Source organism: Brassica napus, chromosome A5 (assembly GCF_020379485.1).
Source record: "Brassica napus cultivar Da-Ae chromosome A5, Da-Ae, whole genome shotgun sequence".
Lineage (NCBI taxonomy): Eukaryota > Viridiplantae > Streptophyta > Magnoliopsida > Brassicales > Brassicaceae > Brassica > Brassica napus.
In genome coordinates, this window is record NC_063438.1 from 28,900,329 (window position 1) to 28,916,511 (window position 16,183).

The 16,183-nt window shown below is 38.1% G+C and overlaps 5 protein-coding genes across 7 annotated transcripts; 2 read left to right on the plus strand and 3 right to left on the minus strand.

The window, feature by feature from the left end:
* Positions 1-1,871: 1,871 nt before the first annotated feature.
* LOC125609194 lies at positions 1,872-3,018 on the minus strand. The gene is made up of 3 exons (XM_048780303.1): positions 2,794-3,018; positions 2,614-2,679; positions 1,872-2,179 (listed from the first exon to the last, which is right to left on the minus strand). The coding sequence occupies exons 1-3, from the start codon at positions 2,839-2,841 to the stop codon at positions 2,132-2,134; spliced, it is 162 nt and encodes a 53-aa protein (XP_048636260.1). The 5' UTR covers positions 2,842-3,018; the 3' UTR covers positions 1,872-2,131.
* A 792-nt stretch (positions 3,019-3,810) lies between these two features.
* LOC106345703 (transcription factor MYB106) lies at positions 3,811-5,373 on the minus strand. The gene is made up of 4 exons (XM_013784871.3): positions 5,056-5,373; positions 4,845-4,974; positions 4,429-4,769; positions 3,811-4,359 (listed from the first exon to the last, which is right to left on the minus strand). Exons 1-4 carry the CDS (start codon positions 5,186-5,188, stop codon positions 4,001-4,003), a joined length of 963 nt encoding a protein of 320 aa, XP_013640325.1. The 5' UTR covers positions 5,189-5,373; the 3' UTR covers positions 3,811-4,000.
* A 3,109-nt stretch (positions 5,374-8,482) lies between these two features.
* Positions 8,483-11,325, plus strand: LOC106453255 (polypyrimidine tract-binding protein homolog 1). 3 transcript variants are annotated; one of them, XM_022719968.2, is made up of 11 exons: positions 8,483-8,741; positions 8,844-9,053; positions 9,516-9,578; positions 9,661-9,734; positions 9,833-9,928; positions 10,042-10,099; positions 10,202-10,306; positions 10,392-10,473; positions 10,592-10,657; positions 10,759-10,792; positions 10,901-11,325. In XM_022719968.2, exons 1-10 carry the CDS (start codon positions 8,568-8,570, stop codon positions 10,776-10,778), a joined length of 948 nt encoding a protein of 315 aa, XP_022575689.1. In that variant the 5' UTR covers positions 8,483-8,567; the 3' UTR covers positions 10,779-10,792; positions 10,901-11,325. The 3 variants fall into 3 exon arrangements, with proteins under 3 accessions (XP_022575689.1, XP_013750978.1, XP_048636258.1); XM_013895524.3 differs by lacking the exon at positions 10,759-10,792 and having other exon boundaries at positions 10,592-10,704; XM_048780301.1 differs by having other exon boundaries at positions 10,592-10,792; positions 10,901-10,957.
* Positions 11,326-11,511: 186 nt separating this feature from the next.
* LOC106453254 (pre-rRNA-processing protein ESF1) lies at positions 11,512-14,504 on the minus strand. Its single transcript, XM_013895523.3, has 7 exons — positions 13,818-14,504; positions 13,666-13,740; positions 13,259-13,488; positions 13,007-13,169; positions 12,788-12,916; positions 11,997-12,679; positions 11,512-11,907 (listed from the first exon to the last, which is right to left on the minus strand). Exons 1-7 carry the CDS (start codon positions 14,400-14,402, stop codon positions 11,640-11,642), a joined length of 2,133 nt encoding a protein of 710 aa, XP_013750977.1. The 5' UTR covers positions 14,403-14,504; the 3' UTR covers positions 11,512-11,639.
* Positions 14,505-14,566: 62 nt separating this feature from the next.
* On the plus strand, positions 14,567-15,811 carry LOC125609193 (uncharacterized protein At5g19025-like). The gene is made up of 2 exons (XM_048780302.1): positions 14,567-14,812; positions 14,948-15,811. The coding sequence occupies exon 2, from the start codon at positions 14,971-14,973 to the stop codon at positions 15,610-15,612; it is 642 nt and encodes a 213-aa protein (XP_048636259.1). The 5' UTR covers positions 14,567-14,812; positions 14,948-14,970; the 3' UTR covers positions 15,613-15,811.
* The last annotated feature ends 372 nt before the right edge of the window (positions 15,812-16,183 follow it).

The window sequence follows — 16,183 nt, forward strand, 5'->3', positions numbered from 1 at the left end:
TTCTTCTAAGGATTTGTTGAAAATGCAACTAACCCAAGTCTAAACATTATACTTGAATTATTTATAAGTCAAACATGGTGGTAAAACACAGGAATATGACTTGAAACCAAAGTTCAACTTCAAAGGTATTTCTCTAATAGAATCATTGTTTTTAATTGTATCTTGTTTAGCAACTGCACCAACAATAATGGTCTGCTCAGAGTTTTAGTAGAATACCATCACACAACCATGCTTAGCGGTGGTGCATATTTTGAATAGCAAGAGAAAAAAACTAGTAGACATCAATCACTTTCGTAGCCCTGAGCCTCATAAATCATAATGATCACTGAACAAAGATATTACTACTGATCTTATTACAAAATAATTTAGACAAGCTTTTCTGAAGTTTATTTACGGGAATGCCACTTCAAATTTGTGAACGTGCGTTTTGAGTCATCAGGGTAGGTCGCGCTGCTTTGCTAGTTTTTTTTTATTATGGACTTGGATATGACGATAATTTTTTTTAGAAAAACTTCTATCAAGAAAAGGCAATACAAATTGAAACCTAAATATGTTCATGCAGACATAGCTCTTTAGAGATAGAGGAGACAATAGCTCTTTATCTGTTTCACTTTCTTATTTTCCATTTCTTTTGTTCTTCAAACGCTATATTACTGGATTATGTTTAATGCCATGTAGCACTAGAATGTTTGTGTAACTCATATGATAAACTTTGCTAAGAATATTAGATTTAGATTTAAGACCTTCAACGTCCTTCGTGCATAAAAATATATTGGATCATCAGCCAAATACTAGATGATTGATTTGTGTCTACCCTAATAAATACTGTCCAGAACTCTATTATACGCCATGACTCGCACCTCTAGTTGATGATAGCCAATGGACCACACGAAAAGTTGTCTTCGAAATGATAAGGTATACTTTATTAGAAAAGCATACAAATTATTCTTTAAGTTATCATCCATCCAATGAAGAAAGCAACAACACTAAGGGCCTGACTGGTTCAAACGCAGCGGTTGCGGTTGCGGGAGTTTGTGGATGCGGGCGGTTGCGGTTTCTAGCGGTTTTAAGAGATTTGTATGACTAGTACTGCGGTTAAAAATTGGTGCGTTTGCGGGTGACTTATGACTGGTTAACTACCAAATGCGGTAACAGTCAAATAATAAATTAACAATATTTACATTTAATATAATTATAAAAATATCAAAAATCATAAAATTATAATAAATATAAAATTTATATTTAGAAAGTTATAATTTTAATTTTTGAAAATTTATTGAAATTGTTTTTATTATAAAATTTTATAATATTAATTAAAATAAAATAGATATATTTTAATATTTTCATAATTTCAATTTTAAATATTTTATTAAATATTTTTTTCTTTGTATATATATTGTTTTAAAAAAAAAAAAAAATTTTTACCCTCCCGCAACCGCCCGCAACCGCAAACGCTAGCTGGAGCCAGCTTTTGAATTTATAAGATTCGGAGCGGTTTGAAGCGGTTTAGAGCGATTTGAGTGATTGTTGCAAATCGCCAACAACCGCTACCGACCGCAAAAGCTGCGTTTGCGGGTGGTAGCGGAAAAACCAATCGCCACCTAAAATTAACCCCGAAAACTAAGTGGCCCACTAAAGTATAGTGCTTAATGTTGACGAATATGAAAGTAGTATGTGTATTATATGGTCTCTGAGTCACATTTTGTATAAGCCACGCTTATGCTGAAGTTATGTACTATGGGATGGATAATAAATGAAATAACAATTCTTCTTGCCAATTGGTAATCTTAGCTAGATAAGAACCTGAAGGAAGACCATCTACTAAAAGAAGGCATTTATGAATGCATCGGTTATTGAATAGCAAAGCACAATAGGTCACTGAACCAATCTTGTTAAAATGATAAACATATGGTGTTCATAGCATCGGGTTTAAATAAAAATGGTACTATGATTGCTTTTTCAGACAAAAGTTTATGCTCTTCTTCGTCAACGATAGCCAAAAAGAAAACAGAAAAAACCGAAAATGTCACCAAGAGAGATATAGCTCAAGAAGAAGAAACAGCTACATTTGTGGAGAACGTTCACTTGGCTTCATCATCTTATTTTGGAGGGAGAGAAAGATGTTTGGTGCTTAGTGATGAGCCTTGGCTTCAGCCTTAATCTGTGAGTTCTTCTTTATCTACATATGGTAAAAGCATTTGTTAATAAATCACTCAGTAGGCAAATCTCATTATAGAAAGATAAACGCATTTGTCAATACAGCTATGAACAAATAGTTGCACTGCAAGATAAAACAAAGTTTAAACAATATGAAAATCCGAGTGTTTATAGAGTAGAATATGATCATTCAATGGAATATGAGATGCAGCTTAACCATTGGACTTAGATACTTGCAAAATAGACTATCTAATTAGATAAAGCATAAAAGAGTCAAGCTACAATATATCTATATCATATATATGATTCGATCATGTTCCCATCAATTAAAAAGACACAATCTTCCAATGGACTATGATCTAAAACACCTTTATACATCAAGAACAGCAGATCATGTGTCCCAGATTCTCTCATTTCACGGAAAATGATTCGAGGGAGAGAGAGAGAGAGAAGTACCTTCAAAGCCTTGAGCTTGACGTTGCCGTAGATGAGACCCAGTCCGAAAGCCGAAGCACGAGCCACCTGATCCATACGAAAGAGATGACAGACTAAAAAACCCCCCAAATTCTACAAGTCGAAGACGAGTCAAGGACACAGATCGAGAAATCGGAGAGTGAGAGAGAGAGAGATTGTTACCAGGGCAAGAGTGCTGGTACCGGAGTAAAGTCCTGGAGGCGGCGTCATTGATCAGATTATTAAGCACTTCGTCGGCAGCGAAAAACCCTAACCCCCCAATTCGATCGAATCTTCCGACAATCTCAGATTCGCGAGGAGTGGTATTGAGACACAACAGTGTTTCCCTTTGTCTTTGTCTCTGTCTTCTCACAAAGGTCACAACTGGGCTTTCTATGGGCCTTAATTAATGGAAATGCCTTAAGCCTATACTTAGAGCCTTATTACGCCTATTTTCATTTTTATTCCAAAAAAAAACTTAACTTAATAAAACAAATCTACAAATTAAAATCGGAAACCAATGTTTTTTGTGTATTCATAAAGCCATGATTAAGGCGGTAGTTAATTGGGTTTCTTAAAATAAATTAGTGTCTGGGTCTCAGCAAAATTTTTGAAACCGGTGACAGAAACAACAAAATAAAGATGGATTGTGGAGGGTTTTTTGTACTGTTCGCTGGTTCCACCGATATACAACGGTCCGCGATTGGTTTGTTTTTAATTTTTTTTAAACAAAAAAAAATTGTTTAAGAAACCGTGAAGGGTTTCAGGGTTAATTATGCTCTAAGTGATGAATGTATAACCATTTTCATATTTACTATGTAATTTATATTTTAATTCAATCTAGTCATAAGTGATGAGTGTAACCATTTTCATATTACTGTGTTATTTATATTTCTATTTATTGCAAAGAAAGTGACATGAAACTACCATACATTTAATTGTGTTTCTTTTACTCGACATGTCAACGTGTTGTTTTTATTACACCCCTTTCATTCCACATCTCTTTGCATAAAAATAAAATAACTAAAATGAAGAGTGCTTATGAGCATAATAGTTGTAATCCTTTAAGAATAAAGTAATTTATTCTATGTCAAAATATCAAAATGTATTAAAATATATCAATTTTCTTCTAAATTGTTTGCATATATTGTTGTTCAAAAAGAAAGAAAGCATTTTGTAAATGAATTTACTATCATTCAATTATGCAAAAACCAAAGGAATATTATATATATTGCAAAATGGTCATTTTCATGAAGTTCTCCATCACAATACCATGATATATTTTATATAAATAAAGTAAAGAAAATAAAAAAAAAAGTATTGGAAGCTATCGACATAACAATCTGAGAATTTTTTTAAATATTTGGCGGAATCACTGTGGACCATTAGATCAGAACATCGTCGGAGAGTCGGACGGTGATGAATCAACCAAGCTGAGAATGCTATTCCAGTAGTTCTTGTTATCCTCATAGTAGCTATACTCACTCTCGTCGTTTTTACCGGCGGAGAGACTCCGGTCAACTGAATCACGGAGCAGGAGGCTCGTGAATCCTTCTTCGATTCCTTCTTTTGGACAGTTGATTTGCTTCATCCAGTCGTGGTCGGAATCTTTGATGGAAGAAGAGACGGCGACTCTGCTGTTTCTGTTTTCCGTGGGGATTCCTAAATGCATGATCATCAGAGGGAGATTCTCGGAGAATGTCACCGTCGACGTCGACGTCGGAGACTCAAGCTGTTGATCTCCGTTTCCTGTCAATAATTATACGTTATGAATGAAGTATTTTAGTTTTCAAGATCACACACAATATCTCTTCTTACCTTGGTTTGGTTTTGTCCAATTTGTTGATGATGACTTGTGAGCCAAGCAATAATCAGGAGCTGCTGGTTTGTTGTTTCGGTGATGCTGTACATGGAGAAGCTTTGATTCTCTAGCTAGCCTTGCTTCAGCTTCGAGCCGAGCACTCTCCCACTGGGCCATGTGGCTAAGCGTGGCTAAGTTCTTGGATTGACCTGTGGAAGACAAGAGAGTCTCGTTTTTGTGCTTGTGTGTCACTGGATCTATCCCCATTTTGACCAGACGTTTCTTCAAGTGTGTGTTCCAGTAGTTCTTTATCTCGTTGTCTGTCCTTTTAGGTAAGTGAGTTGCAATCGCTGACCATCTATGAGAAAATCACATCAGACATAAAGAAAAGACAAATAAGATCAACTCACTCTTTGGTGATTGAGGCTCTCACCTGTTTCCGAGGAGAGCGTGGAGTTGAATGATGGTTTGTTCTTCTTGTACAGTGAACTTGCCTCTCTTGATGTCTGGTCTTAGGTAATTAGTCCATCTCAGTCTGCAACTCTTTCCACACCTTTGGAGACCTATATGGTGTTTGGAATAAATCACAAAAGAAAAGTTTGAATAGAAGTAGAAGATGATAAAGAAATGTGGAAGTTAGTTACCAGCTTTCTCCGGCAAAGAGCGCCAGCTTCCATGGCCATGTTCTTCAATGTAAGCCAAGAGTTTCTGATCCTCTTCTGGTGTCCATGGCCCTTTCTTTAGACCATCCTTATCACAGCACGGCGATCTTCCCATTATTTGCCACAAACTAGGCTGCTAAGCTATACTGATTAAAAATATCTTCAAAATGATCCACTCTGTGTAATGTTATGTATGTAGATAGTACTTGTCATTACGTGAACATGATGATCCACAAAATCTGCTCTCTTGGCTTGGCTCTGATTTATAAGAGGGGAGAGACACAACAGAAGATGTCTCTGTTTAGGTTCTGTAAGCTCCCCTTTTCTTGGTCTTTGACATGGATTGGCATTTAATTAGATGGGGCCTAGTTAAATTATTACCTTTGTGGTTCAAACACCTTGATTTCCTTTTAAAGACTCAACAGAGTACTCAAATGATTCTTACACCAAGGTAAAACGGTTAATTTCAGAACCAGGAGTAAATTTTCAGGTCAACATCTATCCATCCATAGCCCTCACTTTGATGACCCTCTAGCTTTTAGATAATGAAATAGATAAAGAGTGTAAAACATACACTTGTATGCTCTAGGTTTCTTATTACAGGTATCCTAATGAGCTATGGTTTCTTGAAAGCTACAAAGATACTATAGTGCTCTCTCTCTTAGCTAGCCTATAACTAGTTACCGTAATAAGTTACACTTCTTTATCAAAAACGTGTTGATTGATTTTTTTTGTTGCTTTCACATTTTAGTTAGATTTTAGCCTTTTACTAGAAACTGCACAGTAGTAAATGCTGTTAAATGGCGGTGAAGAAAGAGGAAGCTGGCACTATAATTGGAAAAGCAAATCAGACAGAGAGGATTGATGATGGTAGTAAATAGATTTGAAACTCTTACAGTGTCTTAGGTATACAGGCACTTTAACTATTCAAGTGATTGCTAAACTTATATATGAACAGAGGAAGCACTTTAGTGGAGGGGGAGCAAGAAGAAAGGAGATGAAAAACCTTTCCTTATGTGATTCCTTCACCAATTAATGAAAGTCCCACTAGCTGATACACTGTTCTTGTTGTCAAGTCATCATAAGATCTTTTCTTTTCACAAAGATAAACAAAAATAGACAGTGAATGATCAAAAGCATCCAGAAACTTAACCACAAAATAGCTACTGGTGATGTAAAAACCAGTATTTAGTATGCAGTTTACCATTCAAAAGCTACAAATTGATCATACATGATTTCTGAAACTACATTATCTAGCTGGAAACTGATTAACTTATCTCACAATCTAGCTAGAACCGATTAACTTAGATTGAACTAAAAACCGTATGTCTCAACGGGTCCTCGTGCAATTTTTTTTATACTAAAAAGTTTGTTTATCATACATGGTTTTAGATAGTTTATAGGTGATCAAACGTTGTTGACAGAGGTAATTTTTTTGCTGCCAAGAAAGGTAGACGATTAATGGCAGTGACGGTGACATTAAAGAGATTTTACTAGACCAAACAAAGAAAGAGTGTATCATAGTGTGCTCCATGGCATCAAAGAAAGAATTTATTGAGGTGGGCTCCAAGCTTGTAGGGAGAGAAGAAAGTATCTTCATCGACTTTAAAGATAAACCATAAGACAAAACTCATAGGCCCAAGAATTCTACCAATAAAAACAAAAAGAAAAGCAACCGTATTTTTTCTTAGTAAAAATTCACATTGGATGGAAAAGATGTAAAGGACAATGGGGACAACTCTTTTAAATGTCTTGCTGATTCATATTGACAGCTTCTACTCATTATGGTCCAAACAGTTTTTCAAACTAAGCTCCATAGATGATGATCATGATGCCACCTGCCAAAATCACATCTATCCACGTAGCTCAACCTCCCATGCAAAACTTGAGAGAAGTAAGAACCACCAATGAGCCAAGAAGAGGGGCCAAATATTTTTACGTCAACTGATAACCATCATCAGTTTCTGGACCATATACAATTGAATACCATAATAGTTTCTTAAATTTTCACATCAATGCTCCAAGTATTTTACATTAGTGTGCTCGTTCTGTTGAAAAGAACAAGTCACACGCATGAAGAACCATATCAATGCTCTAAGTCTTTTTTTTTTTAAACCTCCAACTGCTTCAGAACTTTCATGAAAAATCTATGTAAAAACACATCTGAAACATGCCTTAGTATTTACTTAACTCAAAACACATGAAGGCAGAACCGGTTGATCATATATATGTTACCAACTTCAGTAACCTGTCATTGAATCTTGACATTTTCATTTTCATTATTTGCTACTTTTAAGAGTTTAGTCGAAGTAACACTAATTAAGGAACTCATCGTTGTCTATCCCAAACTTGGTTATTATCAGTAAGACCAAAACCTTTCATCACTATCTCAGCAAGACATGACCAAATAACCCAACTGAAATTTAACCAAAAAAAAGGAAGGACCCGAACAATACATCAATCATTTTAATCACAGTAGCTAGGCCAAGCCAAGCACATGAGATTAATCGAGAGAACTTATGGCAAGAAACTAGCCACGCAAATAAGAAAGAGATACACCAAACTTAATACAGTGTTAGAAGACTAGTTAATAATACAATTAAACAAGAGTGTTAATGGATGTGTACGTACCTTCACAAACAGTAGAGACTATTGAGACCCTCCCGACCAAGGCTAACGATATGAGATGTAACTGACAGTTCTTCATGTAGGGCCAAGAAACAGCTCAAAGCTGTGAGCTTTGATGTCCCTATATTGTCTGTGACCATGCACATTAAATAATTGTGTTTTGCTTTTCCAGGTTTAATTTAGAATTTATCTAAAGGGGCAACAACAGAATGAATTGATCACAATCTCTCACTTAGCCACACTAGGCATACAATAACACTGAGAAGAAGGTAACGATAAATGAACAACTCGACGTACTCCTGCATCAGGGCATTACGTTCTAGTACAAAGGTAGAAAGAACATAGAAAAACAAGATCGTGAGGCTGTGATCACAAGTCACACACACATAAAACCGCATCAACTTCAAAACTTTCAATGGAATAAAATAACGATTATGTAAAAGTAAAACTCTTAATCCCATTGACGAAGAATTTGTTAAGGGTAATTAAGCAGACTCAAAAATAAAAGTAAGTCATTTTGGTATGTTTTAGGAGTTTAATTGAAGTAACTGCAACGCATCATTGTCTAACCCAAACCTTTGACCACTCTATTATTCAGCAATAATATCATCCAAATAAAAGTCAACAAAACAAGATTATTGGGCCCTTAACAGGCTTATAAACAGAGTCGACTAAACTATTAGCTAAAGGGGCTATATGAACCTGTTAGAAAGTTTTAGGCCTGATTCGTAAATTAATGTAGTTTCGGGGGACCGATTTGCAAAAACGGCCTGCGATTTGAGCTTCCGTATAGATTCCGATCACAACTAAAAGCTCAGAGAGGAGGGAATCGAGGGCTCTGCGTGATCGTTTTAACCGGAGAAGAGATGTCGAGCTCACAGTTTCGGTATACGCAGACGCCGTCGAAGGTGGTGCACCTGCGGAATCTGCCGTGGGAATGCGTGGAAGAAGAGCTCATCGACCTGTGCAAACGATTCGGCAAAATCGTAAATACCAAAACCAATGTCGGCGCCAATCGCAACCAAGCCTTCGTCGAATTCGTAAACATCTTCTTCTTCTTCTTCTTCTCTTCAATCAGATTGTTTAGGTTTTTGGAATTTGTGAAATCGATGGTTGAGTTGAGCTGAGCTGTTCTTTTACAGGCTGAGTTGAATCAGGCTATATCAATGGTTTCGTATTATGCTTCGTCTTCAGAGCCTGCGCAGATTCGTGGGAAAACTGTTTATATACAGTACTCTAATCGCCATGAGATTGTCAACAACCAGAGTCCTGGAGATGTCCCTGGGAATGTCCTCTTGGTTACCTTTGAAGGAGTCGAATCTCACGATGTCAGCATCGATGTCATCCATCTGGTAATTGCTTTTAGCTTACCTTTCACTCATATTTGTTTTGTTAGTGGGTACTTCTCTGTTTGATACCAACATGCTTATAAGAGGCCTTGTGTTGAGCTTCCAGCAAATGAAAATATATTAAAAGATTTCAACTTTTTGTATTAAGCAAATTTCTTTTAGTAATTTTTTCACATAGACATTCTATTCCAGTTACGGTATATCAACATTAATGAAAAATCCTCCAATCACAGATGTTCATCATGCCTCTTTATTAAAATCTTTCTGGAGAGACTTTGGAAATTAGTATCGTGTTCGTCATTCTCATGGACAGGTGTCACTCTGTACTTACCTGGGCTTACTCTTCTTTTTTTTTTTTTCAGTCTCCCAGTCCGGGAACATTTGAGTTTTTTTGGTTCCCTTTTGTTATTCTCCATTCGCTCCACTGTCTTATGGTCATGACTCATATCCAAACTTTTGTTTCAGGTGTTTTCTGCTTTTGGATTCGTTCACAAAATTGCCACTTTTGAGAAAGCTGCTGGTTTCCAGGTTAGTTATCCAGTTTTGTTTCCAAGGACTATTGCCTGATGGAGAAAATGAATCTTATTATCTGCTGTTATAACCTCCCCAGGCACTAGTTCAATTCACTGATGTGGAGACTGCTTCAGCGGCAAGGAATGCGCTAGATGGAAGAAGTATACCCAAGTATGCTTATATTCTTTATGCATGCTTTCCACCCCCGCCATAAGATATACCTCTGCTGATCACGTTGATCATATTCTTTCTTTTTGTGTAAAATCCAGATATCTACTTCCAGACCACGTTGCCTCTTGCAATTTGCGAATGTCTTATTCAGCTCATACTGATCTAAACATCAAGTTTCAGTCCCATCGTAGCAGGTAGGAGTTTTAAGTCCTTACTAATGTGCCTCTGAATTATACCGCTATTAATGTTGGAAATGTTATTATAAAATCGTTGATTCATCTGTTTGAATCTTTTACGTACTACTCAGGGATTACACAAATCCATACCTTCCAGTGAATCATACCGCAATGGACGGGTCTATGCAGGTAAATTTTTCCTTCCCTTGCCCTTGCCACCGTTTTATCTTTGACTTTCTTACATTGACTGATTTGTGTTATATTACTTATTGTATTTATCACTGGATTCAGCCTGCTTTGGGTGCTGATGGAAAGAAGGTAGAAACTCAGAGCAATGTCCTGCTTGCTTTGATTGAGAATATGCAGTATGCTGTCACCGTGGATGTTCTTCACACGGTGAGGGACAACAATAGTATGCACGTTATCTGCTTCTCTGCTTGCTTAAATATGTCAAAATTAACTCTTTCCTTTGCTTTCATAGGTCTTTTCAGCGTATGGGTCTGTCCAGAAGATTGCTATATTTGAGAAGAATGGTTCAACACAAGCCTTAATTCAATACTCTGGTACATGACCTTTATGATCTGATGCAAATCCCTTTATGAACCTTATACGTCTTTTGGTTATTTTATAAAGTAGCTTATGGGCATGCTAAGCAATCGTTTGCTTCATGACTTTCTGTAGATATAGCAACGGCGGCAATAGCTAAAGAAGCATTGGAAGGACACTGCATATATGACGGTGGCTACTGTAAGCTTCGACTATCATACTCTCGTCATACTGATCTCAATGTAAAGGTACATAAGATTGGTCGCTTTCTTGAGTTGCTTACCCACAAAAAAAATGTGTAGGGAAAGAGATTAATAACTGATGCCTGCAAGAACCGTATGCCTTTTTTCTCTTCAACAATTCAGTGAAATCTGTAAATCAACTTCTTTTATCTTTTTTTCGTACTAATAATTCTCTTCCTGTATTTTTGGTGCTTGAATGAAGGCTTTTAGCGACAAAAGCAGAGACTACACACTACCTGATCTGAGCCTACTCGTGGGCCAAAATGTTCCCGGAGTGGCTGACGCTTCTGCGCCAACAGCTGGTTGGCAGAATGGGCAGGTGCAAACTCAATACGCAGGTTATGGTGGAAGTCCATATATGTACCCTTCAGCTGATCACGCAGGGGCTTCACCTTCTTCTGGTCATCCTCCTTACTATGGTTGATCCATATATTTGTTTTCTACATAATTTACGGATTTACTGTCAGTATAAAGACCGAACTGGGAGTTTCTATGTCTTAGGTTTCACCAGTTTGTTATGTTTCAGTTAAAAGTGTGTGGTTGTTCTTGTTTTTTTCTTGTTGGTTTAATAGACAGACGTTTAAGTGGGGGAAACAGTAATAAAATCAGAACGTGCTTCAAGCGCCAGTGTTGCGTGTTTCCAAATGTTATGCGAAAACTAGAACGTCGTTGATATACAACCAGCTGCCGATACTGGTCCGACAATGAGCTAAACAAGTATTCCAACTTCAAGGTTCAAAGCAACATTGTTTGGACCACTCGTAGAAATACTCCACATTGTTGATACACAATAAACTGATTTGATCCTTGACAGAGGCAAATGAAAAATTATCCAATTTAAATGTCGAATCAAAACTGAAACTGTTAACATTTCAAAACATCAGTGCACTGAAACCTGAAAAAAAAGAGAAACGAAATTGATGTGAAAGAAGCAAAGACATTTATTTGTTTGATAAAGCTTTGGCTTTCTTCTTCAGTCGCTGAGCCAAGTCGGTAGTCCCTTCTTTCTTCTTCTCAGAACCCTTCTGCTGCATCTTGAGCTTCAACGACTTGACAGTAGCAGACTCTGCAAAACTCCTTTTCTTAGAAGATCCCTCCGTGCCCTCTGTAGCAGAGGCCTTCTTTGTCTCCACATCTTTCACTTGCTCTTCTTGGTTTCTTGGATCTTCCTTTTGCTTCTGAGTTAATTGCTTAACATAAGTCGCACTCCTGCCAAGAAGAATCAATCAAACTGTCATGAGAAAAACTACTTCACAATTCTCAAATACATCAAAACCTCAAAGTATGCATCAACGTACCTTTTAAACTGTGGATTCGTAGGGTCTAGAGCATAGTTAGGATCCATGATTGCAGCTGAGAATCTTGAATCTTCAGGATCAGCTGAAGGTATCTTATCTTCTGCCATCTCTTTACTTCTCTTTTTACTTTTCCTTTTAATATTATATCCTTTTAGACCTTTGCCGTCTCCTCCATTCTCATCAGCCAGTATCAACTCGAGCTCCGCTCTGCTTCTTTCTTCCGCTGCTAATTTCTCCTCTAAACCCTTCTTCTTCTTATTCTTCATCATCTTCTTCTTCTTCTTCTTCTTATGATCATCATCGTTGTAGTCGTCTTCATCATCTGAAGAAGAATCATCATCATCATCATCTGAAGAATCATCATCATCCTCATCCTTCTTTTGCATCCTCCTAGCTTTCTTCTTCTCCCGCATCTTCCTAAGTTGTGCGTCCCAGACCGTTTCTGGCTTCTCTTCTTTCTTTTCACGAAATTTGTTACTCAGATCTTCTAACCCCGTATTGAATTCTACTACCATGTCCTGGTCATTCTCCTCATCCTCGTCTTTATCAGAATCAACATCTCCGGATTCCATTAAAGCTAGGTACTTTTCTTTTCTTTTCCCCTCATCATCATCACCACCATCATCATCATCAGATTCACTCTCATCAGAAGCTAAAAACTCCTTCAGCTCAAGTTCTGCCAACTATGAATTGTGAAAATTTATCAGAACACAAACGGCTGAAGAAATATATAGGAGATGCTTCTAATAAGCCTGATTTTGAAGAAAAATTAAAGAAAAAAGCATACAGACCTGATCAGGGTTGAATCTCTGGTTTAAGGTCCTCACACGGTGCGGCTCATCTTCATCCCAAGTAAAATTAACCTTACTCATCTGCAGTGCTCGGCTTTGAAAATCTAAACCTTGATAAGCAGCAGGTGCCTGTAATTTTTTTTTTTTTTTTAACTTTCAGATCACCATGAAAGCAACAAGATCATCACACACTGAATAGAAAGTAGAGAAGCAAAGCACCTCGGTGGCAATGTCACGAGGTGGATGTTTGAATTCCATGGAATCAGGAATGAATCTTAAGTCGAGCTTGTTAGAGGATCTCTCAAACTCGATACCATCACATGATTTGTACAAGTGATCAGCAGTGGCACTGGAATCACATTCCGCAACAGCAAAATAGTACCTGTAACAGAGCAATAGCGACTGTAAGTTTTTTAAATAAATAAATAAATAGATCTCCTTAGCCTTTAAGAGGTGGGTTTTCAACTTTACCTCAATCTGCTTTTTTCGTAATCACGTATACTCTCATTGATGACGTCCTTATCCTCCTCTTCATCATCATCACTGTTATCTTCATTCTCCTTGTCTCCACCAATTGCCGGGCCATGGATTTCCTCCTCTTTCATTCGCTCAAGCCCAAACTCTGATGGATAGACCGCAACTGACAAAAGGCGACCATCTTTCGGGAGAAACGAATTGAAAACAACGTACAAGTCTTTGGCCTAAGTAGCAAATAAGATAGCATCCATAAGAACAAAAACTACTGGACAAGCTCTGTCTAATGAGCAAAAAAACTAAAATCTATACATTCCCAATCAGAATAGTGTTCCATAACCATAGTAAACAGATTAAAGCACAAAAAAGAGAGCTAACATAACAATAGATAGAGAAGAGCTTACAGTGACATGTTTCCAGTCCATGTTGACAATAGCGAGTCTGTGAGTTTCTTTCTCGATACTCGCTATCTCCTCTTCCTACAAACCGGAAAACCAAAATTTGAATGATAGTTCGTATAGCCAAAGGAATCAAAACTGAAAGCTAATGTACTTACAGCAACTTCGGGTTCATCGTCATCATACATATCTTCATCGTCCACGTCAGTATCCACCTCTTCTTCTTCCGAAACATCTTCCTCATTGTCTTCAGACTCTGAGTTCTCATCATCAGATTCTTTATCAGAAGAAGCCAACTCTAAAGGAAGAATCTTCTTCTTCCCACTCTTATCTTCATCAGACTCCTCCTCCTCGATAGATTGTTCCTCAGATTTCCTCAGCCTGGCCTCAGCTTCCAAAGCAATCAACTTTTCTTCACCCTCGCTCTCATCATCATCCTCATCTTCGCTCTCCTCCTTCCTCTTTTGCTTCTTCTTCTTCTTATCGTCTTCTTCGATACGGTAATACTCTTTAAGAGAATCCTTGGCACTTCCTCGTCTTCTACGCTTCCCACGCTTATCAACCGGAGCAGAAGCTTTATCGGTGAGGACACCTTTGAAACGAGAGTCGATGGTGACTTTGGATTCACGCCTGGGAAGCCTACGGAATCTGGGGTCAGTGTGGGCCTTGGAGAACCTCGAATCCGTAATCATTTCTTCTCCTTTCTCTCCGCCGTCGTCTCCCTTCTTTCGCTTCGAACCCATTTTGGAATCAAATCAAAGAGAGTTCTTCGTAGGGTTTTAGAGGAGGAGGCTGCGCACTTTTTAGGGTTCTTACACAACTCTCAAGCTCTCTCTCTCTCTCTCTCTCTCTATATATATATCTAAGGGTTTTTTTTAAATAAATTAGAGTAATGACGGCATAAAAAGACAATACGACGTCATTTTAAAAAAAAAAAAAAAAGAGTTATCTAAACGCGTGTCACTTACTCTCTCTACGAATATACGATTCCATTTTCATTCCCCATTCAGATTCATCATCACAAGAAGTTGAAATCATGACAAAGACGATCGAGATTCCTGCTTGATTGAGGACACAACCTTCCTTCCTTCCTTCTCTGGTGACGATTCAGCTTCTCTTGTTTGGATCGGTTTCGCATCTCCAATTCAATCAGGTACTGTATATCTCCATTTCTCTCCATCAGATTCATACATAGCTCTCTTTAAATCCAATTCAATCTCCTCAAATTCGATAACTTTCGTCTCAGGACTAATAGCTGCGATCGATTTGATTTTGTTTTTGTTTCTAGTGACGAAAGATCGAAGCTTTTAGATGGTATATTTGCATAGCTCAATCTCGGTCTGCAACCCCGTCGACCAAGCTATGCCCACCCGTAAACTCAACGCCACCTCATCACCACCCCCCACCACCTGCTCCAGCTTCCCCGTCTGCGAAGGCTCCCACTCCGCCGCCATCGACGTCCTCCTCCTTATCGCCGTCATCACATCCTGCGGCTTCCTCTTCTTCCCTTACGCCAAGCTCATCGCCCTCGCCTCCTTCTCCATCTTCTCCGACATTTCCGTCTTGGTCAAGCAGGAGATTCTGCACAACCCTATAGTGTACGGTTCGCTGGCTCTGAGCGTCTTCTGCGCCGCCGTCTCCGCTTGGCTCGTCGTACTCTTGTGCACGATGCACAGGTGCGGGAAGCCGAATTGTAAAGGGCTGAGGAAAGCGGTTGAGTTTGATATTCAGATTGAGACTGAGGATTGCATCAAGAGCAGCTCAAATAGTAATGGGAAGAAGGGGAGGGTTGAGCTGCCTCGTGTCCATCACCGTGAGTTGGAAGCTGAGCTGAAGAAGATGGCGCCTCCTAATGGGAGGGCCGTGCTGGTTTTTAGAGCCAGGTGTGGTTGTTCTGTTAGGAGATTAGTTGTTTCGGGGCCCAAGAAACAGCAGCGGAAGATCAAGAAGTGAAAAAAGAGAGAGAGAAATGAGATGGTGGGGGATGGTTATACTTTTCTTTTGTTTCTCACAAAACACTTTTTTTTTTTCACAAGAACGTACTTATATATAATGTTAATCTATGTGTTTAAAAAATAAGGTGCAATGGGGATAAGCATTGTAAGGATAATGTGGGAAACTTGGTTATAGTGAATCAACATTTTGCTTTTAATCTCTGCTTTCTGCTAAGCTTCTCGTTGCCCTATATGTGATTAGTCATTGATGTTGTTTTTGGATTTTCAATCATGAAGGTTGGAACCTATGTGCAGGTTAGCTAAAGAACTATCACTGACATTGATGAGCATCATGTGTGTTTGTGCGTCTGTTACTTTTCTATGTTATTTTTCTATGTTGTTGTGTTGTTGTTATGGAGCTTGAGAAGTGATGAGTTTCGAACTTGGAGATATCCTTTAAACTCTTGAATTCCTGTGTTTAGGTTTCTTGATTTGTTTGAGAACAACTTCATGGTCTATGTAGTTTTCAAAGAAATAGACTTCTGTGGATGTCTTTGGTCTCATCTTCTCACCTCAAATGCTGTCAACAC